The sequence below is a fragment of the Sinocyclocheilus anshuiensis genome, unplaced genomic scaffold (genome assembly GCF_001515605.1).
Source record: "Sinocyclocheilus anshuiensis isolate Anshui unplaced genomic scaffold, SAMN03320099.WGS_v1.1 scaffold2481, whole genome shotgun sequence".
Classification (NCBI taxonomy): Eukaryota; Metazoa; Chordata; class Actinopteri; order Cypriniformes; family Cyprinidae; genus Sinocyclocheilus; species Sinocyclocheilus anshuiensis.
The window spans coordinates 27,042-51,951 of NW_015549717.1; the positions used below are offsets into that span (position 1 = coordinate 27,042).

General features: G+C 37.4%; 2 protein-coding genes and 2 long non-coding RNA genes across 7 annotated transcripts; 2 read left to right on the forward strand and 2 right to left on the reverse strand.

Annotated features, from left to right (window-relative positions):
* The first annotated feature begins 487 nt into the window (after positions 1 to 487).
* LOC107660761 (uncharacterized) lies at positions 488 to 24,852 on the forward strand. 2 transcript variants are annotated; one of them, XR_001631040.1, is made up of 3 exons: positions 488 to 582; positions 21,315 to 21,390; positions 24,826 to 24,852. It is a non-coding gene; the product is annotated as an uncharacterized LOC107660761 (long non-coding RNA). The 2 variants fall into 2 exon arrangements; XR_001631039.1 differs by lacking the exon at positions 24,826 to 24,852 and adding an exon at positions 22,123 to 22,316.
* LOC107660760 (cleavage and polyadenylation specificity factor subunit 5) lies at positions 2,469 to 5,780 on the reverse strand. Its single transcript, XM_016450178.1, has 7 exons — positions 5,458 to 5,780; positions 4,060 to 4,260; positions 3,689 to 3,752; positions 3,372 to 3,461; positions 3,130 to 3,205; positions 2,932 to 3,046; positions 2,469 to 2,816 (listed from the first exon to the last, which is right to left on the reverse strand). The coding sequence occupies exons 1-7, from the start codon at positions 5,574 to 5,576 to the stop codon at positions 2,795 to 2,797; spliced, it is 687 nt and encodes a 228-aa protein (XP_016305664.1). The 5' UTR covers positions 5,577 to 5,780; the 3' UTR covers positions 2,469 to 2,794.
* On the reverse strand, positions 8,292 to 16,010 carry LOC107660759 (heat shock factor protein 1-like). 3 transcript variants are annotated; one of them, XM_016450175.1, is made up of 13 exons: positions 15,453 to 16,010; positions 13,543 to 13,651; positions 13,321 to 13,448; positions 13,056 to 13,180; positions 12,302 to 12,377; positions 12,099 to 12,166; positions 11,454 to 11,550; positions 11,139 to 11,263; positions 10,650 to 10,844; positions 10,415 to 10,523; positions 10,213 to 10,278; positions 9,180 to 9,324; positions 8,292 to 9,071 (listed from the first exon to the last, which is right to left on the reverse strand). In XM_016450175.1, the coding sequence occupies exons 1-12, from the start codon at positions 15,600 to 15,602 to the stop codon at positions 9,226 to 9,228; spliced, it is 1,347 nt and encodes a 448-aa protein (XP_016305661.1). In that variant the 5' UTR covers positions 15,603 to 16,010; the 3' UTR covers positions 8,292 to 9,071; positions 9,180 to 9,225. The 3 variants fall into 3 exon arrangements, 2 of the variants coding, with proteins under 2 accessions (XP_016305661.1, XP_016305662.1); XR_001631038.1 differs by lacking the exon at positions 8,292 to 9,071 and adding an exon at positions 9,481 to 9,581 and having other exon boundaries at positions 9,246 to 9,324; XM_016450176.1 differs by lacking the exon at positions 8,292 to 9,071 and adding an exon at positions 9,510 to 9,581 and having other exon boundaries at positions 9,246 to 9,324.
* On the forward strand, positions 9,520 to 10,749 carry LOC107660762 (uncharacterized). Its single transcript, XR_001631041.1, has 3 exons — positions 9,520 to 9,625; positions 10,409 to 10,564; positions 10,693 to 10,749. It is a non-coding gene; the product is annotated as an uncharacterized LOC107660762 (long non-coding RNA).
* Positions 24,853 to 24,910: the final 58 nt, after the last annotated feature.

Here is a 24,910-nt window from a genome sequence, read left to right on the forward strand (position 1 = left end):
AAGATCGCGCGAGAGGTCAAGGAAACCTTTCAAATGTAAGTTAAATATGATTAATAATAAGATATTACATATAATTTGGTACTAAAAACAAAGTGCTACACGTTTTATTGCTGCAAAGATTAGTATATTTATTTTGTACAACATTTGCAACTGCTTTTTATCACTTAATTAGAAGCACCAGAAATGAAATTGCGCCATCTGTTATAGGGACTACTGGACAGACATTTAGAAGTTTATTTTAAAATGCAAAGTATGAACACTTGGGCCAAATACAGGAAATACGTCATATAAGTAGTCAAGTGCAAAGACCGCAAGTGTGGGTATTTGGGCAAGGCATTCGAAGGGTACAACTGATGGACACTTCGGGCTCCCATGATCCTTTGCGCAGATTCTTTGCATGTGATGACGGCGCCTCCGTGTGGGCACGTGATGATGACGCAGAAGGGCACTTCAAGAAACAGTTGTTTGGTCCCCTAAACCCTTCAACCCTTCGAAGCTCTCACTCCGGAGTGAATTGCTTAGGGCATAGGGATGAGCCCTTCCGAATGGATCGCAGGGAGTACACAGACTGCAAGAAAGCAGGTTTGACGAATCAGTGGTCTAGCGATTGCAAGTTAGACTTTGCTTTGTGCATTTGCAAATAGACCGCGGTTCGCGGATGATTTAATTTTCCTCTCAAGTCGAGGCTGGGGTGTGCTGTGTGATATGTTACAGTATATCTTCTGCGATGTAAGTGTTGCTGTAATGATGTGCGATCTGACATTATCGAGTATATCACGAAATCACACACAGAGAGTGCACGCACGTGAGTTATCAGTAACTGTTATATTAAAACTCAAAGTTCAAGGCATTCTAAATTTTAGATGGCAAAAATGCTTCTGTATGCTTTTTATATCATTCAATATAGTTAACTTAATCTGTATCACACAAAAGTGTCGTTTTTTTTTCTCCAGATATCAGCATTATAACAAATCATTTTATACAAGTTTAATAAAGTTAGCATTAAGTGACTTACATTTTATGTCAAATGTCAAATGCTTTGTTCCAGAATGAATCAGTCGTTTGAATGAATCGGTTGAATCTCAATGAACTCACTCATTAACCCATAAACTCACTCATTAACAGTCACTTGCTGTCACCTACTGGCGGTTTAAATTTCACATTTCGACAATTTTTTTCATGTTTTAAATAATTTCAAACATCAGTATTCAACGTTTTATGTTTAAAACAAAGCATTATTTATTCATCTGTAACTGCAGGTTAAATGCATCCATGTCCCCTCTGAGATATATTAAACTGTGTAAATACATCTAAATATCACTTCAGATGCAGAATCCAGAAATGTTTTCTTATGTTGGAATGAAAGAATAAATGCTATTTCAGATGCAGATTCCAGAAATGTTTTATTGTGTTGGAATGAAAGACACGAAGTACCGGGTGAAGTTATTCTTATGACCCAAAGTCAGTTTTGGGGAAGTCGTGGCCTAATGGTTAGAGAGTCGGACTCGTAACCAAAAGGTTGCGGGTTCGAGTCTCGTACCGGCAGGGATTGTAGGTGGGGGGAGTGAATGTACAGCGCTCTCTCCCACCTTCAATACCACGACTGAGGTGCCCTTGAGCAAGGCACCGAACCCCCAACTGCTCCCCGGGCGCCGCAGCATAAATGGCCCACAGCTCCGGGTGTGTGTTCACGGTGTGTGTGCACTAAGGATGGGTTAAATGCAGAGCATTAATTCCTAGTATGGTTAACCATACTTGGCCACATATCACGTCGCACTTTCGCACAAAGATACAAAATGGACGAAAGAGTTAAAACTGAACACAATCTTGCTACTCAAACGGTGTATGAACATTTTTATATATATTTGCTCCTTTTCCATTTTGCATTTACTTGTACGTTTGCGTTCAATGCTTAAGTACATTTAACATTTAAAAAATACTTTAGTACAATAAATATCACATACTTTAAGACTTTTACTCAAGTAATTTTCTAAACGGTGACTTCAACTTCTACCAAATTCATTTTCTGGTAAGATCTCTGTACTTTTACTTAAGTATGACTTCAGGTACCTTATCCACCGGAGGGTGAGTAAATTTAGTACTTTTGAGTGAACCTTTCCTTTTAAAAAGAAATGTCAAACCATTGTGCCTTATCCTGGCTGTGGTGTAGCAAAAGTGGCTCTTCTTAACTTTAGGAAAGAGTGGCTTAAATTTATTTTTCGCAAAAGGGTAATGATTCATGTCAGTCCACCCGTTTAAACATTTTAGAGCAAAACAGTCTGTTCAGTTCCTAGGGTTTAGAGTGAGTAAAATGGTCTATAAAACTAAACTGACTCTTTTTGGACAAAGAAACCTTGACTGACAAAAATGCAAATCCTTCTTTCATATACAGCAAGCAACAATAAATTACACAAAAGGAAACCTGTGAAATCTCCATGTGATTGTGAACAATTTATTATAAAAAGCACTGACAAATATACAAGGTTTAAAAAAAAAAGTCACTGAAACATTCTTTTCTAAAGACATTGTGTTCACCACTTAGTTAAACATAAAAACGTAGTTACTTGATGACAAAGTTCAACAACAAAGACTTGCAATGTATCTATAAATGAGGGGAAAAAATGCACACATTTCTATGCAATCTAAATCAATGTAATGCAGACAGGCCAGAAAATGAGAAATTTTGTAAACCTCAATGGACCTATCCAACACCTAAACACCACATCTTCATCCGTTACCCCATCAGACTGCGCTCACAGAGACAGTCCACGGTCATGACAAATTATGACGCTTCTCAATTGTAGATGAAGTTAAACCTGGTCAGGAGAATGAACATTTGCAATCATTAATTTAATTAGACAGCATTTATCAATACTAAATTATGTGAAGCCCATTTACTACAAGCTACAAGATTCAAAAGTGATATCTCACCTGCTCAGTAGCTGTGGAAGACTGGATATAATTGGGCCATAGCCAGGAGCATTATCATAAAGCTCAAACAAGGGGGCAGCCACCAGCTTGTAGTTCTTAGGCACAGCAAACAATGCTAAAAACACATAGCACACAAGTTAAGCTGTATAATCGCTTTTTACTCAGGGTACATTGAGTAAACAATGCATTTCATCCTACCTTTCTCTTGCAGCTGTACTAGAAAAAGCTTCTTATGTTCTTTAGGCTTAGTGATGTGTGCTGGAATATAAGGGTACTGTGGAAGGAAATGAGATGTTCAATGTGATTTACCATTGAATCAAACTATAACAACTAGATATTTAATTGAGTTTAGTTAATGTGCTTGAAAGTGAACAAAACTATATGTACTGTTAGTGATCCAGTGCAAATCTGTCTTGAGGGAAAGGGAACAGAGTAGTTACCTGAGGTGGTTCAAAGTTTGGTCTCCACCAGTTCCCAATACAGTCATCAATGACCCAGTCCTGTTTCACTCCATCCTGACGCCCCAAAATCTTGACAACAAATTTAGGAATTATCCTTAGTGTATATCAATTCATTCTTTGCTAGTTGTTACATAATATGGCATTTAATGTCATACAAGATGGTACAATACTCTGATAATAAGTGTTTATGGCTGACTGGCATTTATACTCTTTCAGCTTTGAACAGATTAGTTAAAAAAAAAATCTGCATATTCCAACAATTATTACTGTAAATACAGTCAAAAAAGCAATAATACCTCAGTCATTAGTCGTTTCAGCCCCTCCACTTCATCCTCTCCAGGGTTCAACTCACCCCCGGGACTGGAAAAAACAATGTATAAACCATCAGCCACTGACAAACGTTTTAGTAGACACTTATTCAATAAATGCATAATGAACAAACAAAACATCGCAAAGAAAAGAAAACAAGTCATAGCAAAATAATGAACAAATGTATGAAGAATCATATACAGTGGTGTGAAAAAGTGTTGGCCCCCTTCCTGATTTCTTATTTTTTTGCAACGATAGGTTACTTTTAACAATAGAGTACAGTTTAACCACTGAAAAGCATCCATTTGAATCGATCACACCATAACACACAAACTCCAGTGAATCACTGGCTGCTTACAGCTTGAAGAAGGTGGTTCCCAACTGCAGCAGCAGCACGTGAGGGAGTCTGTGCTCGTGAACGATCAGAACCCCTTCCACCGTCCGCCGCATCCCAGTTTTCTCAAATTCTTCCCGCATCCGCTGAAAGCGTGCGGCTACCGAGCTGTCCTTCTCATAGAGCGGCTCCTTGGTGCCGAATGTGTAATTTGTTAAAGGATATCTGCAAAAAACAAACATCATGATGTTCAGGAGTGAAATGAAGATATGATAGAACTTTACTGATCCACTGGGGATCAGCAAACAGGAAATTATGCAAAAAATGCACTTCAAATACATGGATGACGCACTTAATTAAGTAAAAAAAAATAAGTGTGGAATGTTGGACACTTCATGCAGCGACTGTAGCCGCTTAAAATAACCATATAGTTAAAGGATATCTGCAAAAAACAAACATCATGATGTTCAGGAGTGATTCAAATGAAGATATGATAGAACTTTACTCATCCACTGGGGATCAGCAAACAGGAAATTATGCAAAAAATGCACTTCAAATACATGGATGACGCACTTAATTAAGTAAAAAAAAATAAGTGTGGAATGTTGGACACTTCATGCAGCGACTGTAGCCGCTTAAAATAACCATATAAAAGTCAGATAGATGGCAGAGTATATAGTACATGTGCATAGTGAGTGTATAGAGCATAATTTGGGACAAATTGATGTGTCCGGCTATGTGTATATGGATAGAACAAAAGTAAACCGTGTAAAGTAAATCTCGAGCTTAACTATCTCTGATTGGCTGGAAGTCTCAGTTTATCTAGTGTGAGTTAAAGCAATTTTTTTGAGGAACATTGTGTCAAGTGTTCATTTAAATTCAAAGATGCTGTGTACATCTTATTTGCTATCACAATCTTATATTTTAACCCTGTCTAAGGCAGAGTACAAATATTAACGCCTCTGGTTCACAATTACAATTCTTCGCTGGATAGTTACACTGGAAAAAATATGTAAACAGAAACATTTAGCGTTACTGTAACTGTAAACGTTGTGTTTGTACTCGAAACTTTTCACGTTTAGGTAATTGCACCAAACGACTACTGTTATTTTCGATTAACTGTGCAATAAAACAACAAGAAAACAATACCATCTGCTACCGATAAAATATAACAAAAACGATGTTTTGAATGGCATTTTCCCTTTATTTTAACTACTTAACGTATATATGTACAAGTTAACGTTAATATAAACGTGCACACGCAAACAAACAGCATTAACCAGGAAGGAGCTACGATTGTTGGCCAGGTTGATGCGTGATGCTGCTTCAGCAGAAGCCATTGTACATCACTGAGATCGCTGAGCATTGCTTATGAAATAAATGTAATTGCACACGCAGTTTGCAGCGGTGAATGTTACTCACAGATTGATTGTTCTCTCCAGGGTGAGCGGTTTAGCCGGCTGGCTAATGTATTTATTGCCGAACTGATTTACTCCACGAGGCCAACCGGTAGATGATCGATTAGGAGGTACAACTGACATCGTATGACGGATAATATAGTGGCTTCTTAATCTTTGCACTAATCACTTTTTTTAACTGTTGATTACAATATTACTGGGGTTGAATCTCACAGCATTGGCGCTCGATGAATACGGCACTCTGCTGTGAAAGCACATCCGGGACATCCGGCCACGTCCTGTGTTACGACCGTGCGTTTCGCTTTACGGCTCATCTGCTTCCTATCATACGTCAGCATTGAGGCTTTTTGAACATATAATATTAATAATTATTTTTTCTAAGCTGTAATTATAATATTGATAAAATACCAGTGAAACTAGCTGAATTTCACCGTCAGGCCTTTCTATCATGGTCTTTGATCCACAAGCACAATTTTTCACCTCATAGGTAGGCTACTATATGGAACAATAAGGATATATTTACACAAATCGCTTTATCTGAAACACTGGTTTGATAATGGCATCATATTGATGGATCAGTTATTTAATTTAAATGGTTTTCTTTTTACTTAAGGTGAGTTTTTGGCACATTATAAAATTCCTGTAACACCAGGGGACTATGCCAAAGTTTTTGGGGCTATTTCTCCTGAAGTTTGTGTTATTTAGACATCAGACAAGAATTAACATATGTATTATTTTGGTATATTGGAGAACAGCAAAGAAAAGCACAGTCACGTTTACATGATAAATCTTGTTTTTTTACATGCAAAATTTCATATTCACAAATGTAAGTTCTCCTGCAAAAAAACTTTTCTTTTATGAAGGAAATGGAGCATTATATTGATACTATACGATTTTCTATGAAACAAAAAGCAATTAAAACGGTGAAAGTTTGTAAACGCTTTAATATTTTTATATAAATTTGTATTTGTATACAGCCCCTCTAGTGTGAAATTGTTTATTTCATGTATAATGTTTATTGATTATATCATATATTATATCATGTATAGTGTTTGTCATATACATGTAATTTGATCTTGTTAATAAAAAAAATCCTAAAAAAAATTATATATATATTAATAAATATTACAGCGTATTGATGGATAAGTAAAATGTGTTTATTATACTCATAAACACGTTATTATTTTATTAAGCCATATTTCTTTCTTTCTTTTTTGCTCCTCTAATTTATATTCATTACCAAGTAATCACGACAGTACGAAAAGTAATAGGCCTATTTTAACTTTCTCAAAATAAATAATTTAGTTAAACCATTTATCTGTGGTAGGGAATAGTAAAACCAACTGAATAAAATCTCTTTCTAATACATTTATCACCCTTTTATAAAAAATACTACAGGCCTATTCCACAATATGACAGAGATTTTTCAGTTTACTTATGAAACTGTTTAATGTAATCTCCTCATTCATTTATTTTAAGAAGTAAAATGAGATTTGCTGCATGCTTTTAAAATAGGTTTATTGTTTTACTTTTTTTTGTGTACATATTTTTAACATGCTGGCGGGAGTCAGGAACAGACTACATCCAGAAATAATTATGAAACATTGGTTTCCTTTCTTGCTTTCATGCTTTTGTGTCTTGCTGTGTTTGTCTACATTCATTTTTTTTTTAGCAGTGCAATTAATTACATTATGAAAGAAAAATAAGTATACAATGAAAGACTTGCAAGCTATGTGAAAAAGCAATCTTCTCAAAATAAACCATTTAATTGTTGCTCTTTGGTAGAGAATAGTGGAAAATTAAAAGTATAAACTAACACTAAATAAACACTATTTCTAATACAGTTATCACCCTTAGTGCAATTTATTTTATTCCATCATAGTTCCCATCTAAATCATCATTAGATGTTGCATCTTTGAGAAATCATACAAATCAATGCAGCAAAATTCCTTTTTAGGGAAATCATAGAAATAAATGCAGCAGTATTGCACTTAAAATTCAACACATTTGTAAGAGATCTAGGGTTTTCTGCGTTGCTATATGGCTGCCCTAATAACAAAGTGCATTATGGCCTCTAAAATGTTATTATATGTTGTGTGTTCATTTGCCCTCATTACATATCTGAGGTTTGACAGGAAAAATAAACACATTCTTCCCTAAAGCCTAAGGCACTGCCATTGTTAGATAGTCTCTAATTTTGCTGATGGGCTGAAATAGTCAGCTGAAAACGTCAAATTAGAATGCATTGTATAAATAATTAAAATATAGATGTTGCATTTTACGTAAGTATAGTGCTCATCTAAAAAGGCATTAAGAATCGTTGATTCTGTCTTTTGCATCTAACCAGTGTGGTCAATACATTTGTATCAAATGAGGGCAAATATCACACAATACAGTGGGTACGGAAAGTATTCAGACCCCCTTAAATTTTTCACTCTTTGTTATATTGCAGCCATTTGCTAAAATCATTTAAGTTAATTTTTTTTCCTCATTAATGTACACACAGCACCCCATATCGACAGAAAAACACAGAATTGTTGACATTTTTGCAGATTTATTAAAAAAGAAAAACTGAAATATCACATGGTCCTAAGTATTCAGACCCTTTGCTGTGACACTCATATATTTAACTCAGGTGCTGTCCATTTCTTCTGATCATCCTTGAGATGGTTCTACACCTTCATTTGAGTCCAGCTGTGTTTGATTATACTGATTGGACTTGATTAGGAAAGCCACACACCTGTCTATATAAGACCTTACAGCTCGGGTCTGAATACTTTCCGTACCCACTGTATATCATAATCGTATCAAAGACAGCTGTGAATTCTGAAAGGCTAGTCTATCAACTAAAGGATAAATTGAAACAAAGATACTTGATGTCTTAATAATATATTTCAGATACTAAAATATGATTGAGAAAAAGACAGTAAATTGTGCAAAAATCAGTGCATCGTTTTCAGTTTTCTTTCTGCGAGGTCTGATTTTTAACCCCTAGACCTCTCACATTAATACATACATAATATGGTTAAACCAGTACTTTTTATATGTCTTCAAATATATATTGAAATACAAGTTTGTGTGCTTCATTATGATATCAATTTGAACTAAATATATTAATTTTTTACAGTTACATTTTAGGGAAAATGAAATCACAGCTCCACAAAGCAGGAACTCCAACACACAGACTAAAGTGCATTCAAACTCGGGCCACAGTGATTTACGTCATATTGCATACAGTTCACCTGCATTGTAGTCGTTCGGGAGGGAAATGCTTAATATTGCCTTTTCCTTGGCTATAGAAGTTTCCTTAGGATGCATTATATAATGAGAAAAATATCTTCAAAATGATCTTGATGTAGCCTGAACTCCTTATAGGCTTTGAGAAAGGATTACTGTAAATATTCCATCTCCAAAGAGTCAAATTGCTCCCAGTGTTTTTGTAAAAATGCACCTTCCACCAATGGCCAACTAAGTGAATCTTCTTCACAAAGGGCGGGTCAGCATGTTTACTTGATACTGTTTATAACCTCCACATCTGCTAGTCAGATAAATTTGAGCCTTCTCTTCTGATGTTGGGATAATGTTCAATCCAAGTGGCATACTTTCAAATGGATCACTCTGAGAGAAACAATGAAGCAAGACAACCATAAGTGTGAGGTAGATTTTAATAGTATACAACTATTTAGACAAAAGATTTGGACATCAAGTTAGTGACTTGATCAGTACCTGCTTGCTCTCAGGAGGGATCTGTGCTGGCTGTCATATTAGGGCTTCACTGCTCCTCACAGCCAGAGGTGGGGTACGTCTCCCCCTCCTGACCCTGAAACATGTACTGGGACACAGCAGCAGGGATGAGGGCATTAGCCAGCTCCTGCACATGTACACAGAAATAGTTTAGAAAATAGTTCATACAATCATGCAAGCATTAACTTAAAAATGCTTTTTTTTTTTTGAGCCATCATGCATTTAAGCAACACTATGTAGCCTTATGGCCCTCTAGCGGTTGAAGTATTAAACTACAAGTTACCTGCGGAGGAATATTGTTTTGGTAATTACGCGAGTTGTGCTTCGGCTCCGCTACTTTGCGTTGTTTTCATTCCTGTAAGAAGGGTCGCTACCCTGAGGTCTCTAACAAACGACAAGACGGATATCTAAAAATATGTTTTGAGCAGGTAAGCTTACATGGTGTTGTTGTTTTCACTTGTTGAAATCAACTGTTTTAAAATAACGTTACAAAGGTTTAGCAATGCTGGCACTAGATACAACGATTGCCATTCATATCAGATAATGGTAAAAATGGATAAAATGGATAAAAAACTATAACTTGGCAAGGCAATTTAGGCAAATAGACCAAAATAATAACTGTTAGACATTCTTCCTAACAGTATTGTTTTACGAACCTAATCAATTCACAACAAATCTGTTGCTATGCAAACTATGTTGATTCTAGTTTTATTAAGAGCACTTTTGCTTTCCCTTATTGCTTGCAAACTCTTTTTGGTTTGAGCCTGGAATTCTTTCCTTTATGTACGTTTATGATGTAAGCACACACGGACTAGCGATGAAAGTATGCAGTTTCTCTGAAATTCTGAAATATAAATAATTACTATAGAGTAGACTTACCATAGTGATTTAGGGTAAGGCAAAACATATGGTTTGGAAGATGGGTTTACGATGACATTTTATTTGTTGAAAAATAAATTACATAGTGTAGCTTTAACTATCTCAGCTGATTATTTACAAATTACAGTATACTCACTGATTTCAGGGTTGGGTCCATTTCTGTGAAGTTCCACTCGTTCAAAGACAGACTAAATGTGAAGGGCTAAGAGAAAGGGGAGAGATCATCTGTTAATCCATTATGTATTTTAAGGTCATTAAGATGATCAGGCTATCCTCCCATTCAGATGTACGTGTGTTAACATCGGATTCACTCTCTCCCTGTATCGATTCAGACTTACATCCATTGCTGCAGCACTGGTTTCCATGCTCTGCTGGTGACTCCTCAGAAGCAGCTGTAAATCCTCCAGGCTCATGTCAACATTCTCCACACCATCAGGAATCTCTGATCTTACATATAAATTAAAATAGATTTTTCAGTGAACAGAAATGTAAGTGTTGCTTATCTGTGAAAAACAATAGTCTTAACTAAGTTGTAGATATTTGTGATATGATATATTATATGCTATATTATACCTCTCCAGCATGGGTCTTTTGGCCCTTCTCTCTCCCAAATTAGATCCTCGGCCCTCTAGGACGGACTGTACCATGGCAACAGGGAGGACGGGGGGTTCAGTACACACCTCACAGGAGCCGAGTGGTACACCCTCTCCTCGTCCCTGCACCACAGGGCTCACTGGCTCGTCCTTAATCAGCATCAGACACTTTTCTCTAAACAAATAGACCATGTCTTAAATAAATTCCATTGTATTTTTTCTCAAATTTTGTTTTCTGTCAACATTTTCCGAATGGTGGAAATTTTAGGGCCCTGTAAACATAGCAGCTAGTATTAAAGGGACAGTTCACCACAAAATGAAAATTCTGTCATTGCTTTCTCTCCCGATTTAGAAGAACGTTTGTGTCAATACATTGAAAGTCAATGGGGTCCAAAACAACATGATCATAATAATGTATTAGTGTTTTGGTTTGAACTATCCCTTTAACTCTGAAGCTCGGTCCACTCACCTAGATTCCTCTGCCTGCATTTGTAAAGCCATGGTGCTGGACTGTGAGATTTCAGTGACATCAGAGATTATTGGCCCTCCTGTCATCACATTGCTAGTGGAGCAGGATGCACTTTCTGTGGATGGCTGGTTGAACATGAAAGAGTCTATGTTTGTCATATTTTATTGATTGAGAAAACCATAAAAACACCAGTTGTAAGAGGCATGATACAGTGAGTAAAATCTTCTGTGTCAGATCTTCAATCTTTAATATGAAAGCGAGTGAGTAAAATCTTCTATGTCAGATCTTCAATCTTTAATATAAAAGCTTTCTCACCGACTGGATATAGAACGATTCTTGCAAGGACTCGGAGTGGCTATGGCTGAATTTTGAGGCAGGAGGGGTGGAACGGGCATCATCCAGCATGAGAGGACTGGGGAGAAGGAAGAATGCAGCATATAATTGATAAAAGCCACATCAATAAGTGTTGACTGTTGCTGTGAGTTACAATCCTGTTGCCCTCTAGTGGTAAAACTGAAAGAACGTTGGAGAAATGTTGTCATTAGTAAGTCAGTCAGTTAAAAGTTGCAGTGGAATACCAAGCACTGGCTCTTGTGGTCCCTCTTACCCAGTTTGTTCCAATGCGTCACAATAGCTGACGCTGCACCTTTTTAATAGAGTGTAGAGGGTCATGCCCTACAGTTCAGGTGTGTGCGTGTTTGTGGGTGTGTGTGTGAGGGCAAGAGCTCAGGAGGTCTGACTCAGCATTCAGGTCCATTCATCCCAGCAAGGGCAGTGAATTGTATCAGCTGACTTGTTTCCAGCTGAGTTGGCCGTTCCCTCTACTGTGTTTGTGTTAGAGCATCAGGCTGTTGATTGCTATTTTCTGTTTGCGCTTTTTTTTTTTGTTTGTGTGTGTATCGATACAAAATCAAGTGCTTCAGATTAGTATGTGTGTTACAGATGAATGTGTACACTCACAGCTTTCTCTTCATTCCCACAGTGCTTGGAGTGTTGGACTGCATCTGGCTAAACAGGAACTGAATCAGCTATTAATAGAACAGAGAAACAGAGCGTGATTCATCGTTACTCAGTCACAAAATCTGCACGACAGCATCTTCCCCAATAATGGCCACATCAATCCACTGTCTCTCACTGTGGTTATGAACTGTATTTTTTATTACCTTGTTCATGACTTTCTGCTGTTGTGTGTGATTCTGCCTCAGTGACACCACCTCCCTCCACAGAACGTCATTTTGCCTACAAGATAGATAGATGGTTGGTTGGTTGGTTGGTTGGTTGGTTGGCTGGGTGGTTGGTTGGCTGGGTGGTTGGTTGGTTGGATGGATGGACATACAAATGGATGAATGGGTGGATAGATGGATGAATGGGTGGACGGAAAAATAGATTGATGGATGAAAGGATGGACATACAGATAGATAGATAGATAGATAGATAGATATAGTTGGTTCTTGGTTGGATGGATGGGCATACAAATGGATATATGGATGGACAGATGGATGGATGGAAATATAGATAGATGTTTGGATGGGATGGATGGACATACAGACGGATAGACAGACAGACAGACAAACAAGACAGATAGATAGATAGATCCCTAGAAAGTCCCTTGTCCCTAGAAATGAATATATTCCTGTGGGCATGTGATCAGACTACTGGCCCCTATCTGTCAGGTGAGCTACTGAAAGTGCTATTGAGGCAGCTTAAACAAAACACCAAACCACTGAGATTCACAATGCAGAGGAGCCAATGAATGAGAAGTAGGTGAAAAGTTAGAGGGATAATAGAGATGAAAGGGCAAGTTTTTGTTTGGGGTTCAGTTTTTTGTTACTAAAGGCAAGGTTCGGCAGTAAATGATGCCATGGGATTAATCGGGTATGTGTGCATGTACGTATAGATGTGTGATAAACATCTTACTGTTTCATATCCTGCATCTGCATCTCCATGTTCTCTTGTTGGCTGCGTAGCACCTGCACCTCATACAACAACTTACTCAAGTCCTCCTGCCGCACTTTGGTCTCCTCACTCTTCACTATTGACACCTGAAAACACACAAACAGTCATCAGTAATGTGAGATCATAAACCTCCAGCCTGTGTGTGTGTGTGTGTGTGTGTGTGTCAGGGCCTCCGACTCAAAGAATGAAGCAAGAGTGAGAATCACTTAAAGATGAGACGTCTCACCTTGCGCTTAATGTGTTCAAGCAGATGCTCGTGACCCTGGAGGAAATAGAGGTGCTGGAACTCGGTGTCATCTCGCTCGGGCTTCACCAGCCCACTCTGCTCAATATTCACCACCTTCCTGAAGCCGTCTGAGAGAGAAGTGAGAGGTTAACGCAAACACTATTTCAGTCTGAGGAGTCTTTGATAGCTTTGGGATGTTTGTCAGCACATAATGATACTTACACATGTTGAGCTGGCGTACAAAGCTTGCCATGTTATTGTGTTTGAAGTATTTGGGCAGAACCTCTTTGGCAAACCTGCCCTGGTCAAAAACATGGAAGCTGGTGCCCATCTAGAATGAGAGAAAACAAGCCAAAAAGGAAAACGTCTTTGCTTTGATTATAATTTGTTTTTGTGAAAGGGAGTTTTTTAATGTTCTTCCTCAAGCTATTCCTGAAGGACATTGTTAAATGCAAAACTGAGACACATGATTGCAATCAGAGAGAAGCATCTGCTAAGCGCGGCCTGCCTGTTTTTCAACCTCATTGCGTTTTCACTGTCTTCCTGCTGTTATTTATTTATTGCTTTTTTTTTTGCACACACATACAGAATGTTAAATTAAAACAACTCTAGTGTAAATGATTTTTGATACACAGGATTTTAACAAATTAATTCATGTGCCCAGTATTGGTGATGCATTGCCAAATTTATGTTAAATTAATGGTAGATATGAAAAAAGAAATAAACCAGAAGATTATGAACATATACATTCTCAAGTCTCCACATATTGATGCAAATCATTTATTTTAGAGTTTGTCATTGATTTTTTTGGTTCCAAGTTCAGGCAATACACTTTTGTTTATTGGCCTTTGATTTCACCTCTCATTGATGTTCATTTCAAATTAATTTTGAACTGAGATATTTTCATATGGATGCAGTTTGAATAGCTTGTATAAATAGAGTGCTTCTTATTACTCATTCTCAGATAACATAAGCTAGAACATCATTAATAATAATATGCAGAGCCATAGAGACTAAACCAAAGAGTTCGAGAGCCATTTTAGAGTTCGTCTTTACAGTAAAACCACTTTAAATCTACATTTCCATTATGCACAAACAATAATATGCCAGATTCACACAAGGTGGTAATATAAAATGATGAAATATACGTTGTAAATATATACTTTTCTCTATGAAAATTTCTCTCAAATGTATTTCCTAAAACAAATGATTAGGTAACAATTTACAATAAGGTTCAATTAACCGCATTTGCTAACATGAACTGACAATGAAAAATACCTCTAAAGCACTTATTAATCTGAATGGTAATTTCAGCATTTACTAATACATTATTAAAATCAAAACTAATATTAAAATATTAATATTATTTAATGGATAATGCTAACATGAAATAACAATCAGTAGATAACAATGAATACTTACATGAACTAACATTATAATATTGTAACAAATGTATTGCTAATTGTTAGTTAACTAATGGGACCTTATTATAATGTGTTACCATGATTAAAATATTGTAAAATATTTGCTTAGTTAACACTATATTTGTTTTAGAAAAAAAAAATTCTACCTCAAATAACAATATCAAAGAAACATTTTTCTACATTTCTCTCAGATTTTCTATGGACCCCCGAGTGCTCTCGTATAACTCCATTAGGGTTCCCTGAAAATTTGATAGAAAAAAAATATAAACAGAATTGATACATTTATAAAAATGTTTCTCTGATATTGTAATTTGGGCTAGGAAAAATATTTATTGTAAAACATATAGACTGTTAACTAAGTAAATATTTTCCAATAGTGTTGTTTTACCTGTAGAAATAGACAAATTATATCCAGTTATTTAATTTAGTTAACTACATATTTATACTTATGTTTTTTCTCCACATACAATATAAAAGGATCTGTATACATAACTACTTTCATTGCAGTCAGATCATTATACTTGGATGTTTTTGCCATTAAAATGTTTTTAATATCCCTCTTAATAAACTTTTAAATATGTTGTTGCTCTGCCTAATTTAAGCCTACTATCTAATCAGAGGTCCACAACAGTGAGTTCCATTCTATTTCAAATCTACACACTTTATCATATATAAATCAGCCAAAGAATGCCATTAGCGTGAACTCACAGTACTCCAGCAAATCAGATGATTGGTCTCTGGGTCCTCCACAAGAGTCCAGAGTTTAGTGAGGAAAGCAGGTACATTGCTGGCGTATCCTCCATCTACACCTATAGAGCCTGGGTTCTCCTGCATGACTACACTTGGACTTGAACACATGAGTCTTTAATCCAGTAGTATTTTAGACCATTTCCAAATCGATGCTCTCTTGGGATGCGCGTTGCTGATGCTGTTCCTCTCTCCTTCTCCTCCTCTCTCTGTCTGTGGCCTAGTCATAGGGCCATATCGCTCCCTGCCATTCCCACAGGTCAGAGTCAGCATAAAGCAATGGCCTGCAGCATCACCACTATACCCCCTCATTCAACAAAGCAGCCCACAGGAGAACAATACAGACCCACACAAAGCCTAGAATAATGCCACACTGTCACGCCAAGCAGCACAATGGCCAAACACAACCTGCACAGGAGAGTGTGCTGGGCAGATGTGTGGGGTTTTGTGTGGATTCTGAATTGTCATTCATGATGTTAAGGTTGTTGGTTAGAAAAAAAAACACTGCTTGTCTTCAAGAGGTGGAATATTTACAAATATACAGCAGCCCATATCCACCTGAGCAGGTGATGGTTTTATTAGAGTCAGATTGAAATGGCATCCATCTATCTATCTATCTATCTATCTATCTATCTATCAGTTGTGCTGCTTAATATTTTTTGTGTAAACCACAAGACATTTTTAACCACGAAACATTTTTTTCCAGGATTCTTTGATGAATAGAAAGTTCACAGTAACAACATTTATTTGAAATAGAAAACGTCTATTTGATTAAAGTAAGGGTAAAAAAGAAGCTTTACGTCAAAGTATTAGGAATGCATACACTTTTACACATAAAAATAAAACAATAAAACAATATTATTAAATAATTTATTTAATATAAAATGAAATATGAAAAAAAAAAAAATTATAATAAAATAAAATAAAAAGCTCTACCCTTATGTAACCAGCAGGGGGACCCACAATCCAGATCTGAAGTTTTTTTTTTTTTTTAGCCTTCTACCTCTTATTACTCATGCAAACCAGTCCTCACTTGGACCGATAGCTATTTTTTCCATAAAACAGTACACGTAATATAGAATATTTTTCTGCAGTTATTTATGAACACTCTGTCAAATTCAGCATCTAGCAAAAAAAGTTAATGAATAAAAGATACTGAATGCTTGACATTCAGGCATTTAATCATCAATATCATTAGATTTCTGTATGTTGACAATATTGAAATTCATTCAGTATGTCAAACTGAACATTTCTGTAAGACAAAGTGCAAAGCACAAAATGTCATTATGAAGCAAGCACCAGCAGAGGATATTAAATAGATTGCTAAGTATATATTCAACCCACAAGGTAACAAGGTTACTGAAGAGATGGGTGCAGAACATGTTAGCACAATAATATCAAAATTAATATAGATGCCTGTAAATGTAAACATAAATATATTTTTGTGAAAAGCAGCGGTTCTGAGCTAAAGCATAGAATCCATGGACACATAGACATTATAAATGCTTCTGTAGTCATTCAGGTCAAAGCCTGATTTAATTAAATGTGATTAGTAGCTGACGCATGCAAAATTAAAATCACCGGTCAGCATCTGTATATGCTAAACAGGTCATAGGCCCTTATGACAACTGACATTCTAACTGTCAAAAACTGTAGAATTACGTCAATGCAAGTCACTCAATTTTGAGAAATCCCATGTACATCCTGTAGTTAATGAATAAATATTCAGCATTAACTTCAGCAGTCAACATAAGTAAATTGTTCCCATGTATCTTGTTCCAGCAGGCACATTTTAATTAGTGTTGCAGGAAGAAGGAAGTGTTTTATTTGCATGAGGATGCACAGCTCTATCAGGTTTGTTGTCATGTAGGAGGTCGGTCTGTGTTTATGTGTGTACCCACGAGTGGAACTAGGTAAGAGACCGTTTGCTAGCTGTTGAAGATGAGTAAGACATTTCTGTTGCCAGGCATTTACAAATTAATATTTTCTGAGTAGATTAATGAGACTCAATTATGGATCAGGCTGTATGTTGTTTTTCAGCAATTTACCTCTAATTATAAGCTGTTTCCATCTCCTAAAGTAATCTTGCAGTTTCATGAGAGCATTTATTGTACTCCCATCTTCTACTTCTGAGAAATTACAGTCAAGATATTGATGAGTTGCACTCCTCGCTGTAAAAGCAATGTTTGCAGTATAACATTAGCACTGTGCTTGAATTGCTTGCAAGACCATGCCGACCTGCATGGACAAGCTGCACCAAAAATGACATCCTCATATCTGTAATTATATCGATACTTATTTTCAAACGTGTCGCTTAAATTTTCAGTCATAAAACATGTCAAATAGTCAAAAAAAAAAAGTCACCCAACAGTCTATAAAATAATGTTAAAAAGTTTGACTTTATGTTGTTTTGCACATCATTTGAATTTGTCAGATGCCTGAAAAGCCTTTCATCATTCATCATTCACAATTATTTATTTGTTCACTCAATTATTTTTTTCAGGGTTAAGCATTAGTGTGAAGTCCAACAAAAAGCTAAGCTGTGCAAAAAGATAATTAAAATGAGTAATTAATGATATAAATCATGAATAAATCCCTTGATTTATTTTGTCATTGGTATTATCATCATAAAAAATAAAATACAATTAAATTAAATTAATAAAATTAAAATAAATTTAAAAAGTGGAAAAGTACTTCCCAGTTCAAAGTTCAGAGTAGAAATAAACTGTTCAAATGTTCACATTAATTCCCCCCCCCAATTTTTTAATTTAAACATCGTTGCTGGCATAACCCATTACTGAAATTAATTATTATATAATAAAGAACAAAGGTAAAGTTGTCATTTATAACTAATAATGTCTATTATTAATAAAGTCCAGTCGTAATTTACAAATCACATAATGAAATGTTGACAAATATTGTCAGTTTGGACTCAAATCCCTAATCTGCCTTAGTGCGTCATATAAACATTGCAGGGCCAAGAAATCACTGGCCTGAGGGTCAAAGAGCACATGATGCACGATTTAAAACAGTCATCAGTGCCTGCAGCTGCGAGGTCAGTCATGATCTTGTTATTAATAAATTTGAGAGCCAGGATTAAACTAATGAACTTGGTGGCCTCGGTCTGAACAGCCAAGGCGGCAGCGCAGCTGCGTTTATGCAGCATTATGCTAATGCTAATCTGGCCAAACACATAATCCATTAGTGATTAAACACTGTGAGGAATTTGTACCATGAACACATGTCCATTCATCCTTTCAGAATCTACTTGGACACAAATCAGAGAGAAAATGAATGGTTAATGATCAAACTTAAATAATTAATTAAATACTTGTGAGATGCAGTGGTGACCCTGAGGGTTTGTCAAAACAGATTATAGAAGACAGCGATGAGAATGTGTGTGTGTGTGTGTGTGTGTGTGTGTGTGTGTGAGAGGAAGTATCCAGTCACACACACGTCAGCTTGAGTGGTGTGTTAGAACTGTGACGTTTAACTTCAGGTGGAACTAAGGCCATAAGTGAGATCAAAGAAAAAAGAGAAACAAATTATATACATATCCTAGTCTAAAACTAGTCTGCAATTCAGTTTGTGAGGGATGAAAGGAGAAATACAGTATGATGTTGATTATTTTAGCATCATCTTGACAATTTCTTATGCTGTATATACACTACCTTTCAAAATTGTGTTTTGCTCAAGGTTTTATACCAAGGTTTAATATGAGCAAAAATATTATTAGTTAGTATTTAAAATAATAAAATAACTTTTTTTATGGGATGATGACAAAGCTGAATTTTCAGCAACCATTACTCCAGTCTGTAGTGTCACATGATCCTTCAGAAATCATTTTAATATGCTGATTTTTATCAGTTGTGCTGCTTAATATTTTTGCGTAAAGCATGATACATTTTTTTCCAGGATTCTTTGATGAATAGAAAGTTCACAGGAACAGCATTTATTTGAAATATAAAACTTTGTAAATGTCTTTACTGTCACTTTTGATCAATTTAATACGCTCTTGCTAAATAATAGTGTTAATTTCCTTCGAAAACAAACTGCATGGAAGCATTATCACAGAATATACATATACACTACAGCTTGTCGCACTATTTTCTTTCAGACTTACTGTAAGATTTTCACCTGGCTGATGTGAAAATATTCAAAATAGCATAGCAGTGCATTAAAGGGGTCCTATTATGCTTTTTCACTTTTTTAATTTTAGTCAGTGTGTAGTGTGTATGTTTGGGCATTAAAAAGATCTAGAAAGTTACAAATCTCAAAGTCCACTCCAAAGGGAGATATTTCGTTTTTTAAAAATCCCTTTTCAAGAACTACAACGAACGGCTCGTTTGGTCTACCAAAGCCGGAACTAATCGAGCCGTTTGTGGCAGGATGGGGAGAAATGTTCTGCATGAAAATGAGAGCATGTTCTAGTACACCCCCAAAACAAAATCAAGACTTTGTAAAAGAGCATAATAGGGCCCCTTTAAGAAAAGGATGGGAATATCAAGAAACCTGAGGGCTGTTTTGCCCAAAGCCAGCAGGCAAGCACATAGCAACCAATATGAACAACGCAGCAACCACTTAGAAATTCCTCAGCATCCACCCAGAAAACCGTAGCTTCCTAAAATGCTGAAAATCACTTATTTTCAAATGCATCACAGCAGCAATTTTTGCATTAGAGCACCACTCACATTTTCCTCATTTTTTTGTCATAGCTTTATATCAGAAAATATTTAACAAAAATATATATAACCTAAAAATGCAAACAATATAATCTAAAAACCAAACACAATATAATCGATTAAAAAAATCAAACAAACAGTATCATCTAAAATATAGATAATCTAAAAAAAAGAGCGAGAAAACGAAGAATTGCCTGGTTTAGCAGATGGTGAAAACGGTTTGTTGCCCTCAAACAAACCAACAGATAGAGCAACTAGATGGTGTGTGAAGGTGATATTTTCAAGTGTTCAAAGCCCTTTCACATTCTCTGCACTCGCAGACTCAGAGTGCATGCGACCAGCTGTCACTTGATACTACCATGTGTGTTCAGAGCAGAAGTGTGCAGAAACATCTACGTGATTGTTGGCTTGACTTTCCACATGATTTCAGACACTTCCCTTGCCCTCACTTAGCCTGTTGCAAACAAAAACAATGCAGCCACTTTAGGTCAAAAGGACACTTACATGTTTGTAAGGTCAATAGTTCTTCAGTGTTTTCAACAAACCAACTGGCTCTGACTTTTACATGATTTCTCAATAACAAATTAAATTCCAATAGTTCAACACAGTATATGGAATCATGATTAATGTATAAAGATATAACTAAACCTGACCTTTGATTCTACTTAGTACATACTGTACAATACTATAGAATAATTTAAACCTCTTCTTTTTGAATTACCTCATGGAGTGCCATGCACAGTGTCAATAGAATTCCGTCTGAAAAGTCAATGCATGAAATTAGATCCATTTACTGTAATAGGCATCCATAATGTGCCTTTATCAAGTCTGCTCTGTTTGATTAACCAGGGTAAGGCAGGTTATTGTGCATTGTGATTATTGATTAATCTGGCTGATGATAAAGCTGAAGTGTGTCATTTCATGTGTGCACCACTATAGCTTCAAAAAATGAAATTGCAAAAATAATTATATTTTCAAACAAGTTACCCAAACACTCCCCCATTTGCCTGTGTGAACACAAAATTTATGTTAATTTCATAGTTCAACTTTTCACTCAAGTTGTTGTTTTATTCTATATATAGTACTGTATCTATATCAATAATGATTTATCTATCTATCTATCTATCTATCTATCTTGTAGGCAAAATGACGTTCTGTGGAGGGAGGTGGTGTCACTGAGGCAGAATCACACACAGCAGCAGAAAGTCATGAACAAGGTACAGCTACATTCATCCATCCATGTAATTAGATCACCGTACTAATTACGCTTTCTAAAAAATATTGCATTACTTATTACTAATTACTTTCGAAATACCATATCAACCTCAAGCAGTTGCAAGGACAGACATGAATCTGCTTTTTTAATTATTTCAAGTAAATAATATAAAATAAATTTCAATGTTACATTAAAATGGTCATTTCTGATGTTAAATCCACTGTTCTTTTATATAGAATTGATCTATAATCTATACCGAATTTAATGCAATTACATCAGAAGTAACTGTAATAAAAATTACAGAAAAAATAAAAGAGACAGACAGACAGACAGATATATATATATATATATATATATAGAGAGAGAGAGAGATAGATAGATAGATAGATAGATAGATATTATTTAGCATTTATTTCAGAAACATGCAAAAAAAAAAATCTCACTGTCTGAAACTTTTGGACCCCCACTATGTCTTGTTGTTGTCTGTGTATTTTTGTTCTGTTAGCTTTGTCCACTTTCTCGTTCTCCCTTTCTTTATTTTCCTGTTAGCTGCTTCTCGCTGAAGTGGTTCTGGCTGTGTTTTATTCAGGAGGTAGCTGAATGACAGAGGCACTTTTGTGGCCTAAGCCTCCCGTCTGCTCTATATCTCCCCTCCTCTCTGGGCCTGTGCATTATTCAGAGACAGTGCTGTTAAGAGCCAAGTCCTCAAAGTAACATTCCTTCTGCTCCACAGAGCTGCTCCTGAACCTCAGCCGCCTCTCAGACACCCCAAAGCACAGTGGCTGAAACAGCTAATCTCTTTTTTATTCATGGCGATGTAAAAGCAACACATAATATCAGTGCCGGACTGCTGAACACGAGAGTTCTGGACATGTTTTGAATGTGCTGTCGCTGGAGATTTTAACACAGAAGTTTTCCTTCTCTGGTGTAAACAAAAAACAACAGTACTTTTGCTTATTTTTTAAAGTAAATGTTCAGCTTAAAGTTTTACAATTTTGTCTCAGACATCTTGACTTGTCAGTAGTCTTTACCAGTCAGTGCATTTAAAGGAATAGTTCATCAAAAAATTTGCTAAAAACTTACCCTCAGGCCATTCAAGATGTAGATATTGTCAGACTTTTGTACCTGTTTTGCCACGTAGTCCTTCCTGTGTTTCCTTATTTGGTCAAGTTCCTGTCCTCGTTTAGTTTGATTATGTTCCATTGATGTCACCTGTGTTCCCCAATTATCCCTTGTATTTAAGTTCTAGCCTGAGCCATTCTCCCTTGTCCGATATTGAATGTACGTCTTGTGCTACATGTGTTCCTGGCAGCCCTGTCTATCCCGTGTTGGAAAGATTAAAGACTGTGTTTACTGTGAAATCTCTTGCGTCTCCTCGTTCCTTGTTCCACACTCCTCGTTGTTGTACAAGCATGACAGAATATCAGACCAACAACAGTTTACATTGCGTTTCCCCTCCGTTTTGTTTCTCTTTTTCGCTCAGTGTTTTTTTTTTCCTCTCGTTGTGTTCCCTAATGGATCCCCTCCTTCGCCCTGAATTCCTCCTCCTCCTGCTGGAGCAGGGGGAGCGCTTGCTCGAGGGTCATGCCAGACTGTTTCTGGCGATTGCCCATCTCACCACCTACCCCGATGACGCGGTCTGCGCATTCTATGACGCCAGCCTCAACCCCGTGTGCAGAGCGCCGTCGTCCGAAGATGGCCCTCGAGCGGAATTCGCTGCATTTGTGGAGTAGACACTGGCGAGACACAGATCTGTCCCGAGGGGGATCTCGCCGGTGCCACTCCAGACCCAGAGCCCAGCCCACCATCTCCCCGCTGTGCCGAGCTAAAGCCAGAGCCCTCCAATGACGGAGAGCCCATTCCCATCGCAATCTACGAGCCAGCGCAATGCCGAGCGACTGAGTGGAGGATCGCCCCGGAAGGAGAGCCCAAGCCATCAGATCAGGTGCGAGTGCCGGCGACAATGCCCGCCACGAGGGAGAAAGCCGCAGACGGTGTGAGTGCGGAGAGGAGCTCCGCCCCCTGCACTGCGGCTGAGGTTGAGCTGAGTATGGTGCGGCGAAAGTAGACCCAGCGGCTCCACCTTGGCTCATAGCTCCCTCGCCTCCACCATTACCCGTCGATCCACCAGCTCCACCGGGCTCCCTCGTCTCTCCGGCTCCGTCTTGGTTGGGCGTAGACCCGCCATCGCCTGAGGACTCCGCTCCTCCGGCTGCACCTCGTTGCTCAGTCCCACCGGCTCTATTGGGCTCCTTCCTCCCGCCAGCTCCACCTTGGTCCTCAGTCGCTCCGGCTCCACTGCAGATCTCCGGATCTCGGGATCTCCGCCTCCGCCTCTGGACTCCTCCTGCTCCAAGCCCCTCCTCCTGTCCCCTCCATCGTCTCCTCCCTGGACTCTGTCTGCCAGCTCCCTCCTGGGTGTCCGTCCTCCTCCTTAGTTCCCACCCGTGCCCCCCCTTCTGTTGTTGTTACGGTGCAAGGATGCACCTTCCGGGAGGGGGCAATATGTCAGACTTTTGTATCTGTTTTGCCCCGTAGTCCTTCCTGTGTTTCCTTATTTTGTCAAGATCCTGTCCTCGTTTAGTTTGATTTATGTTCCATTGATGTCACCTGTGTTCCCCAATTATCCCTTGTATTTAAGTTCTAGCCTGTGCCATTCTCCCTTGTCCGTTATTGAATGTTTGTCTTGTGCTACATGTGTTCCTGGCAGCCCTGTGTATCCCGTGTTGGAAGGATTAAAGACTGTTTACTGTGAAATCTCCTGCGTTTCCTCGTTCCTCGTTCCACGCTCGTCGTTGTTGTACAAGCGTGACAGATATACATTTGTTTCTTCATCAAAACAGATTGAGAGAAATTTAGCATTATATCACTTGCTTACCAATGGAAATCCTCTGCAGTGAATGGGTGCCGTCAAAGTGAGAGTCCAAATAGCTGATAAAAACATCACAATGATCCACCACGAGAAATCCACATGATTCCAGTCTATCAGTTAATGCCTTGTGAAGTAAAAAGCTATGTGTTTGTAGGAAACAAACCCATCCTTAAGGCCATCATTTAAACTATCGCTTCTGACAAAAATTCAAGTCAAAATGACTCGATAATAGTGCTTCCTCCTGTGAAAAAGTCCATCCCCTGTTGTCCTTTCATATCAAAATCCACTGACATATTTGTTCACAATTATTTTGTGCTTTTGTAAACAGTGCTTGATCTTGCAGATTTCTTCCCTGATTTAGATGAGACAATTGTTTAGACTGGAGAAAGCAAAAATATGTATATAGGATTCGTATTTTAGCCGGAAGCAATGGTTTGAAGTTAAAAAAACATATTAATGATGGATTTATTTCTTACAATCATGCAGCCTTTCACATCACAATATATTATTTGATCGACTGAAGTCGTGTGGATTACTTGTGGATTATTGTGATGTTTTTATCAGATGTTTGGATTCTCATTCTGACGGCACCCATTCACTGCAAAGGATGCATTGGTGAGCAAGTGATGTAATGCTACATTTTTCCAAA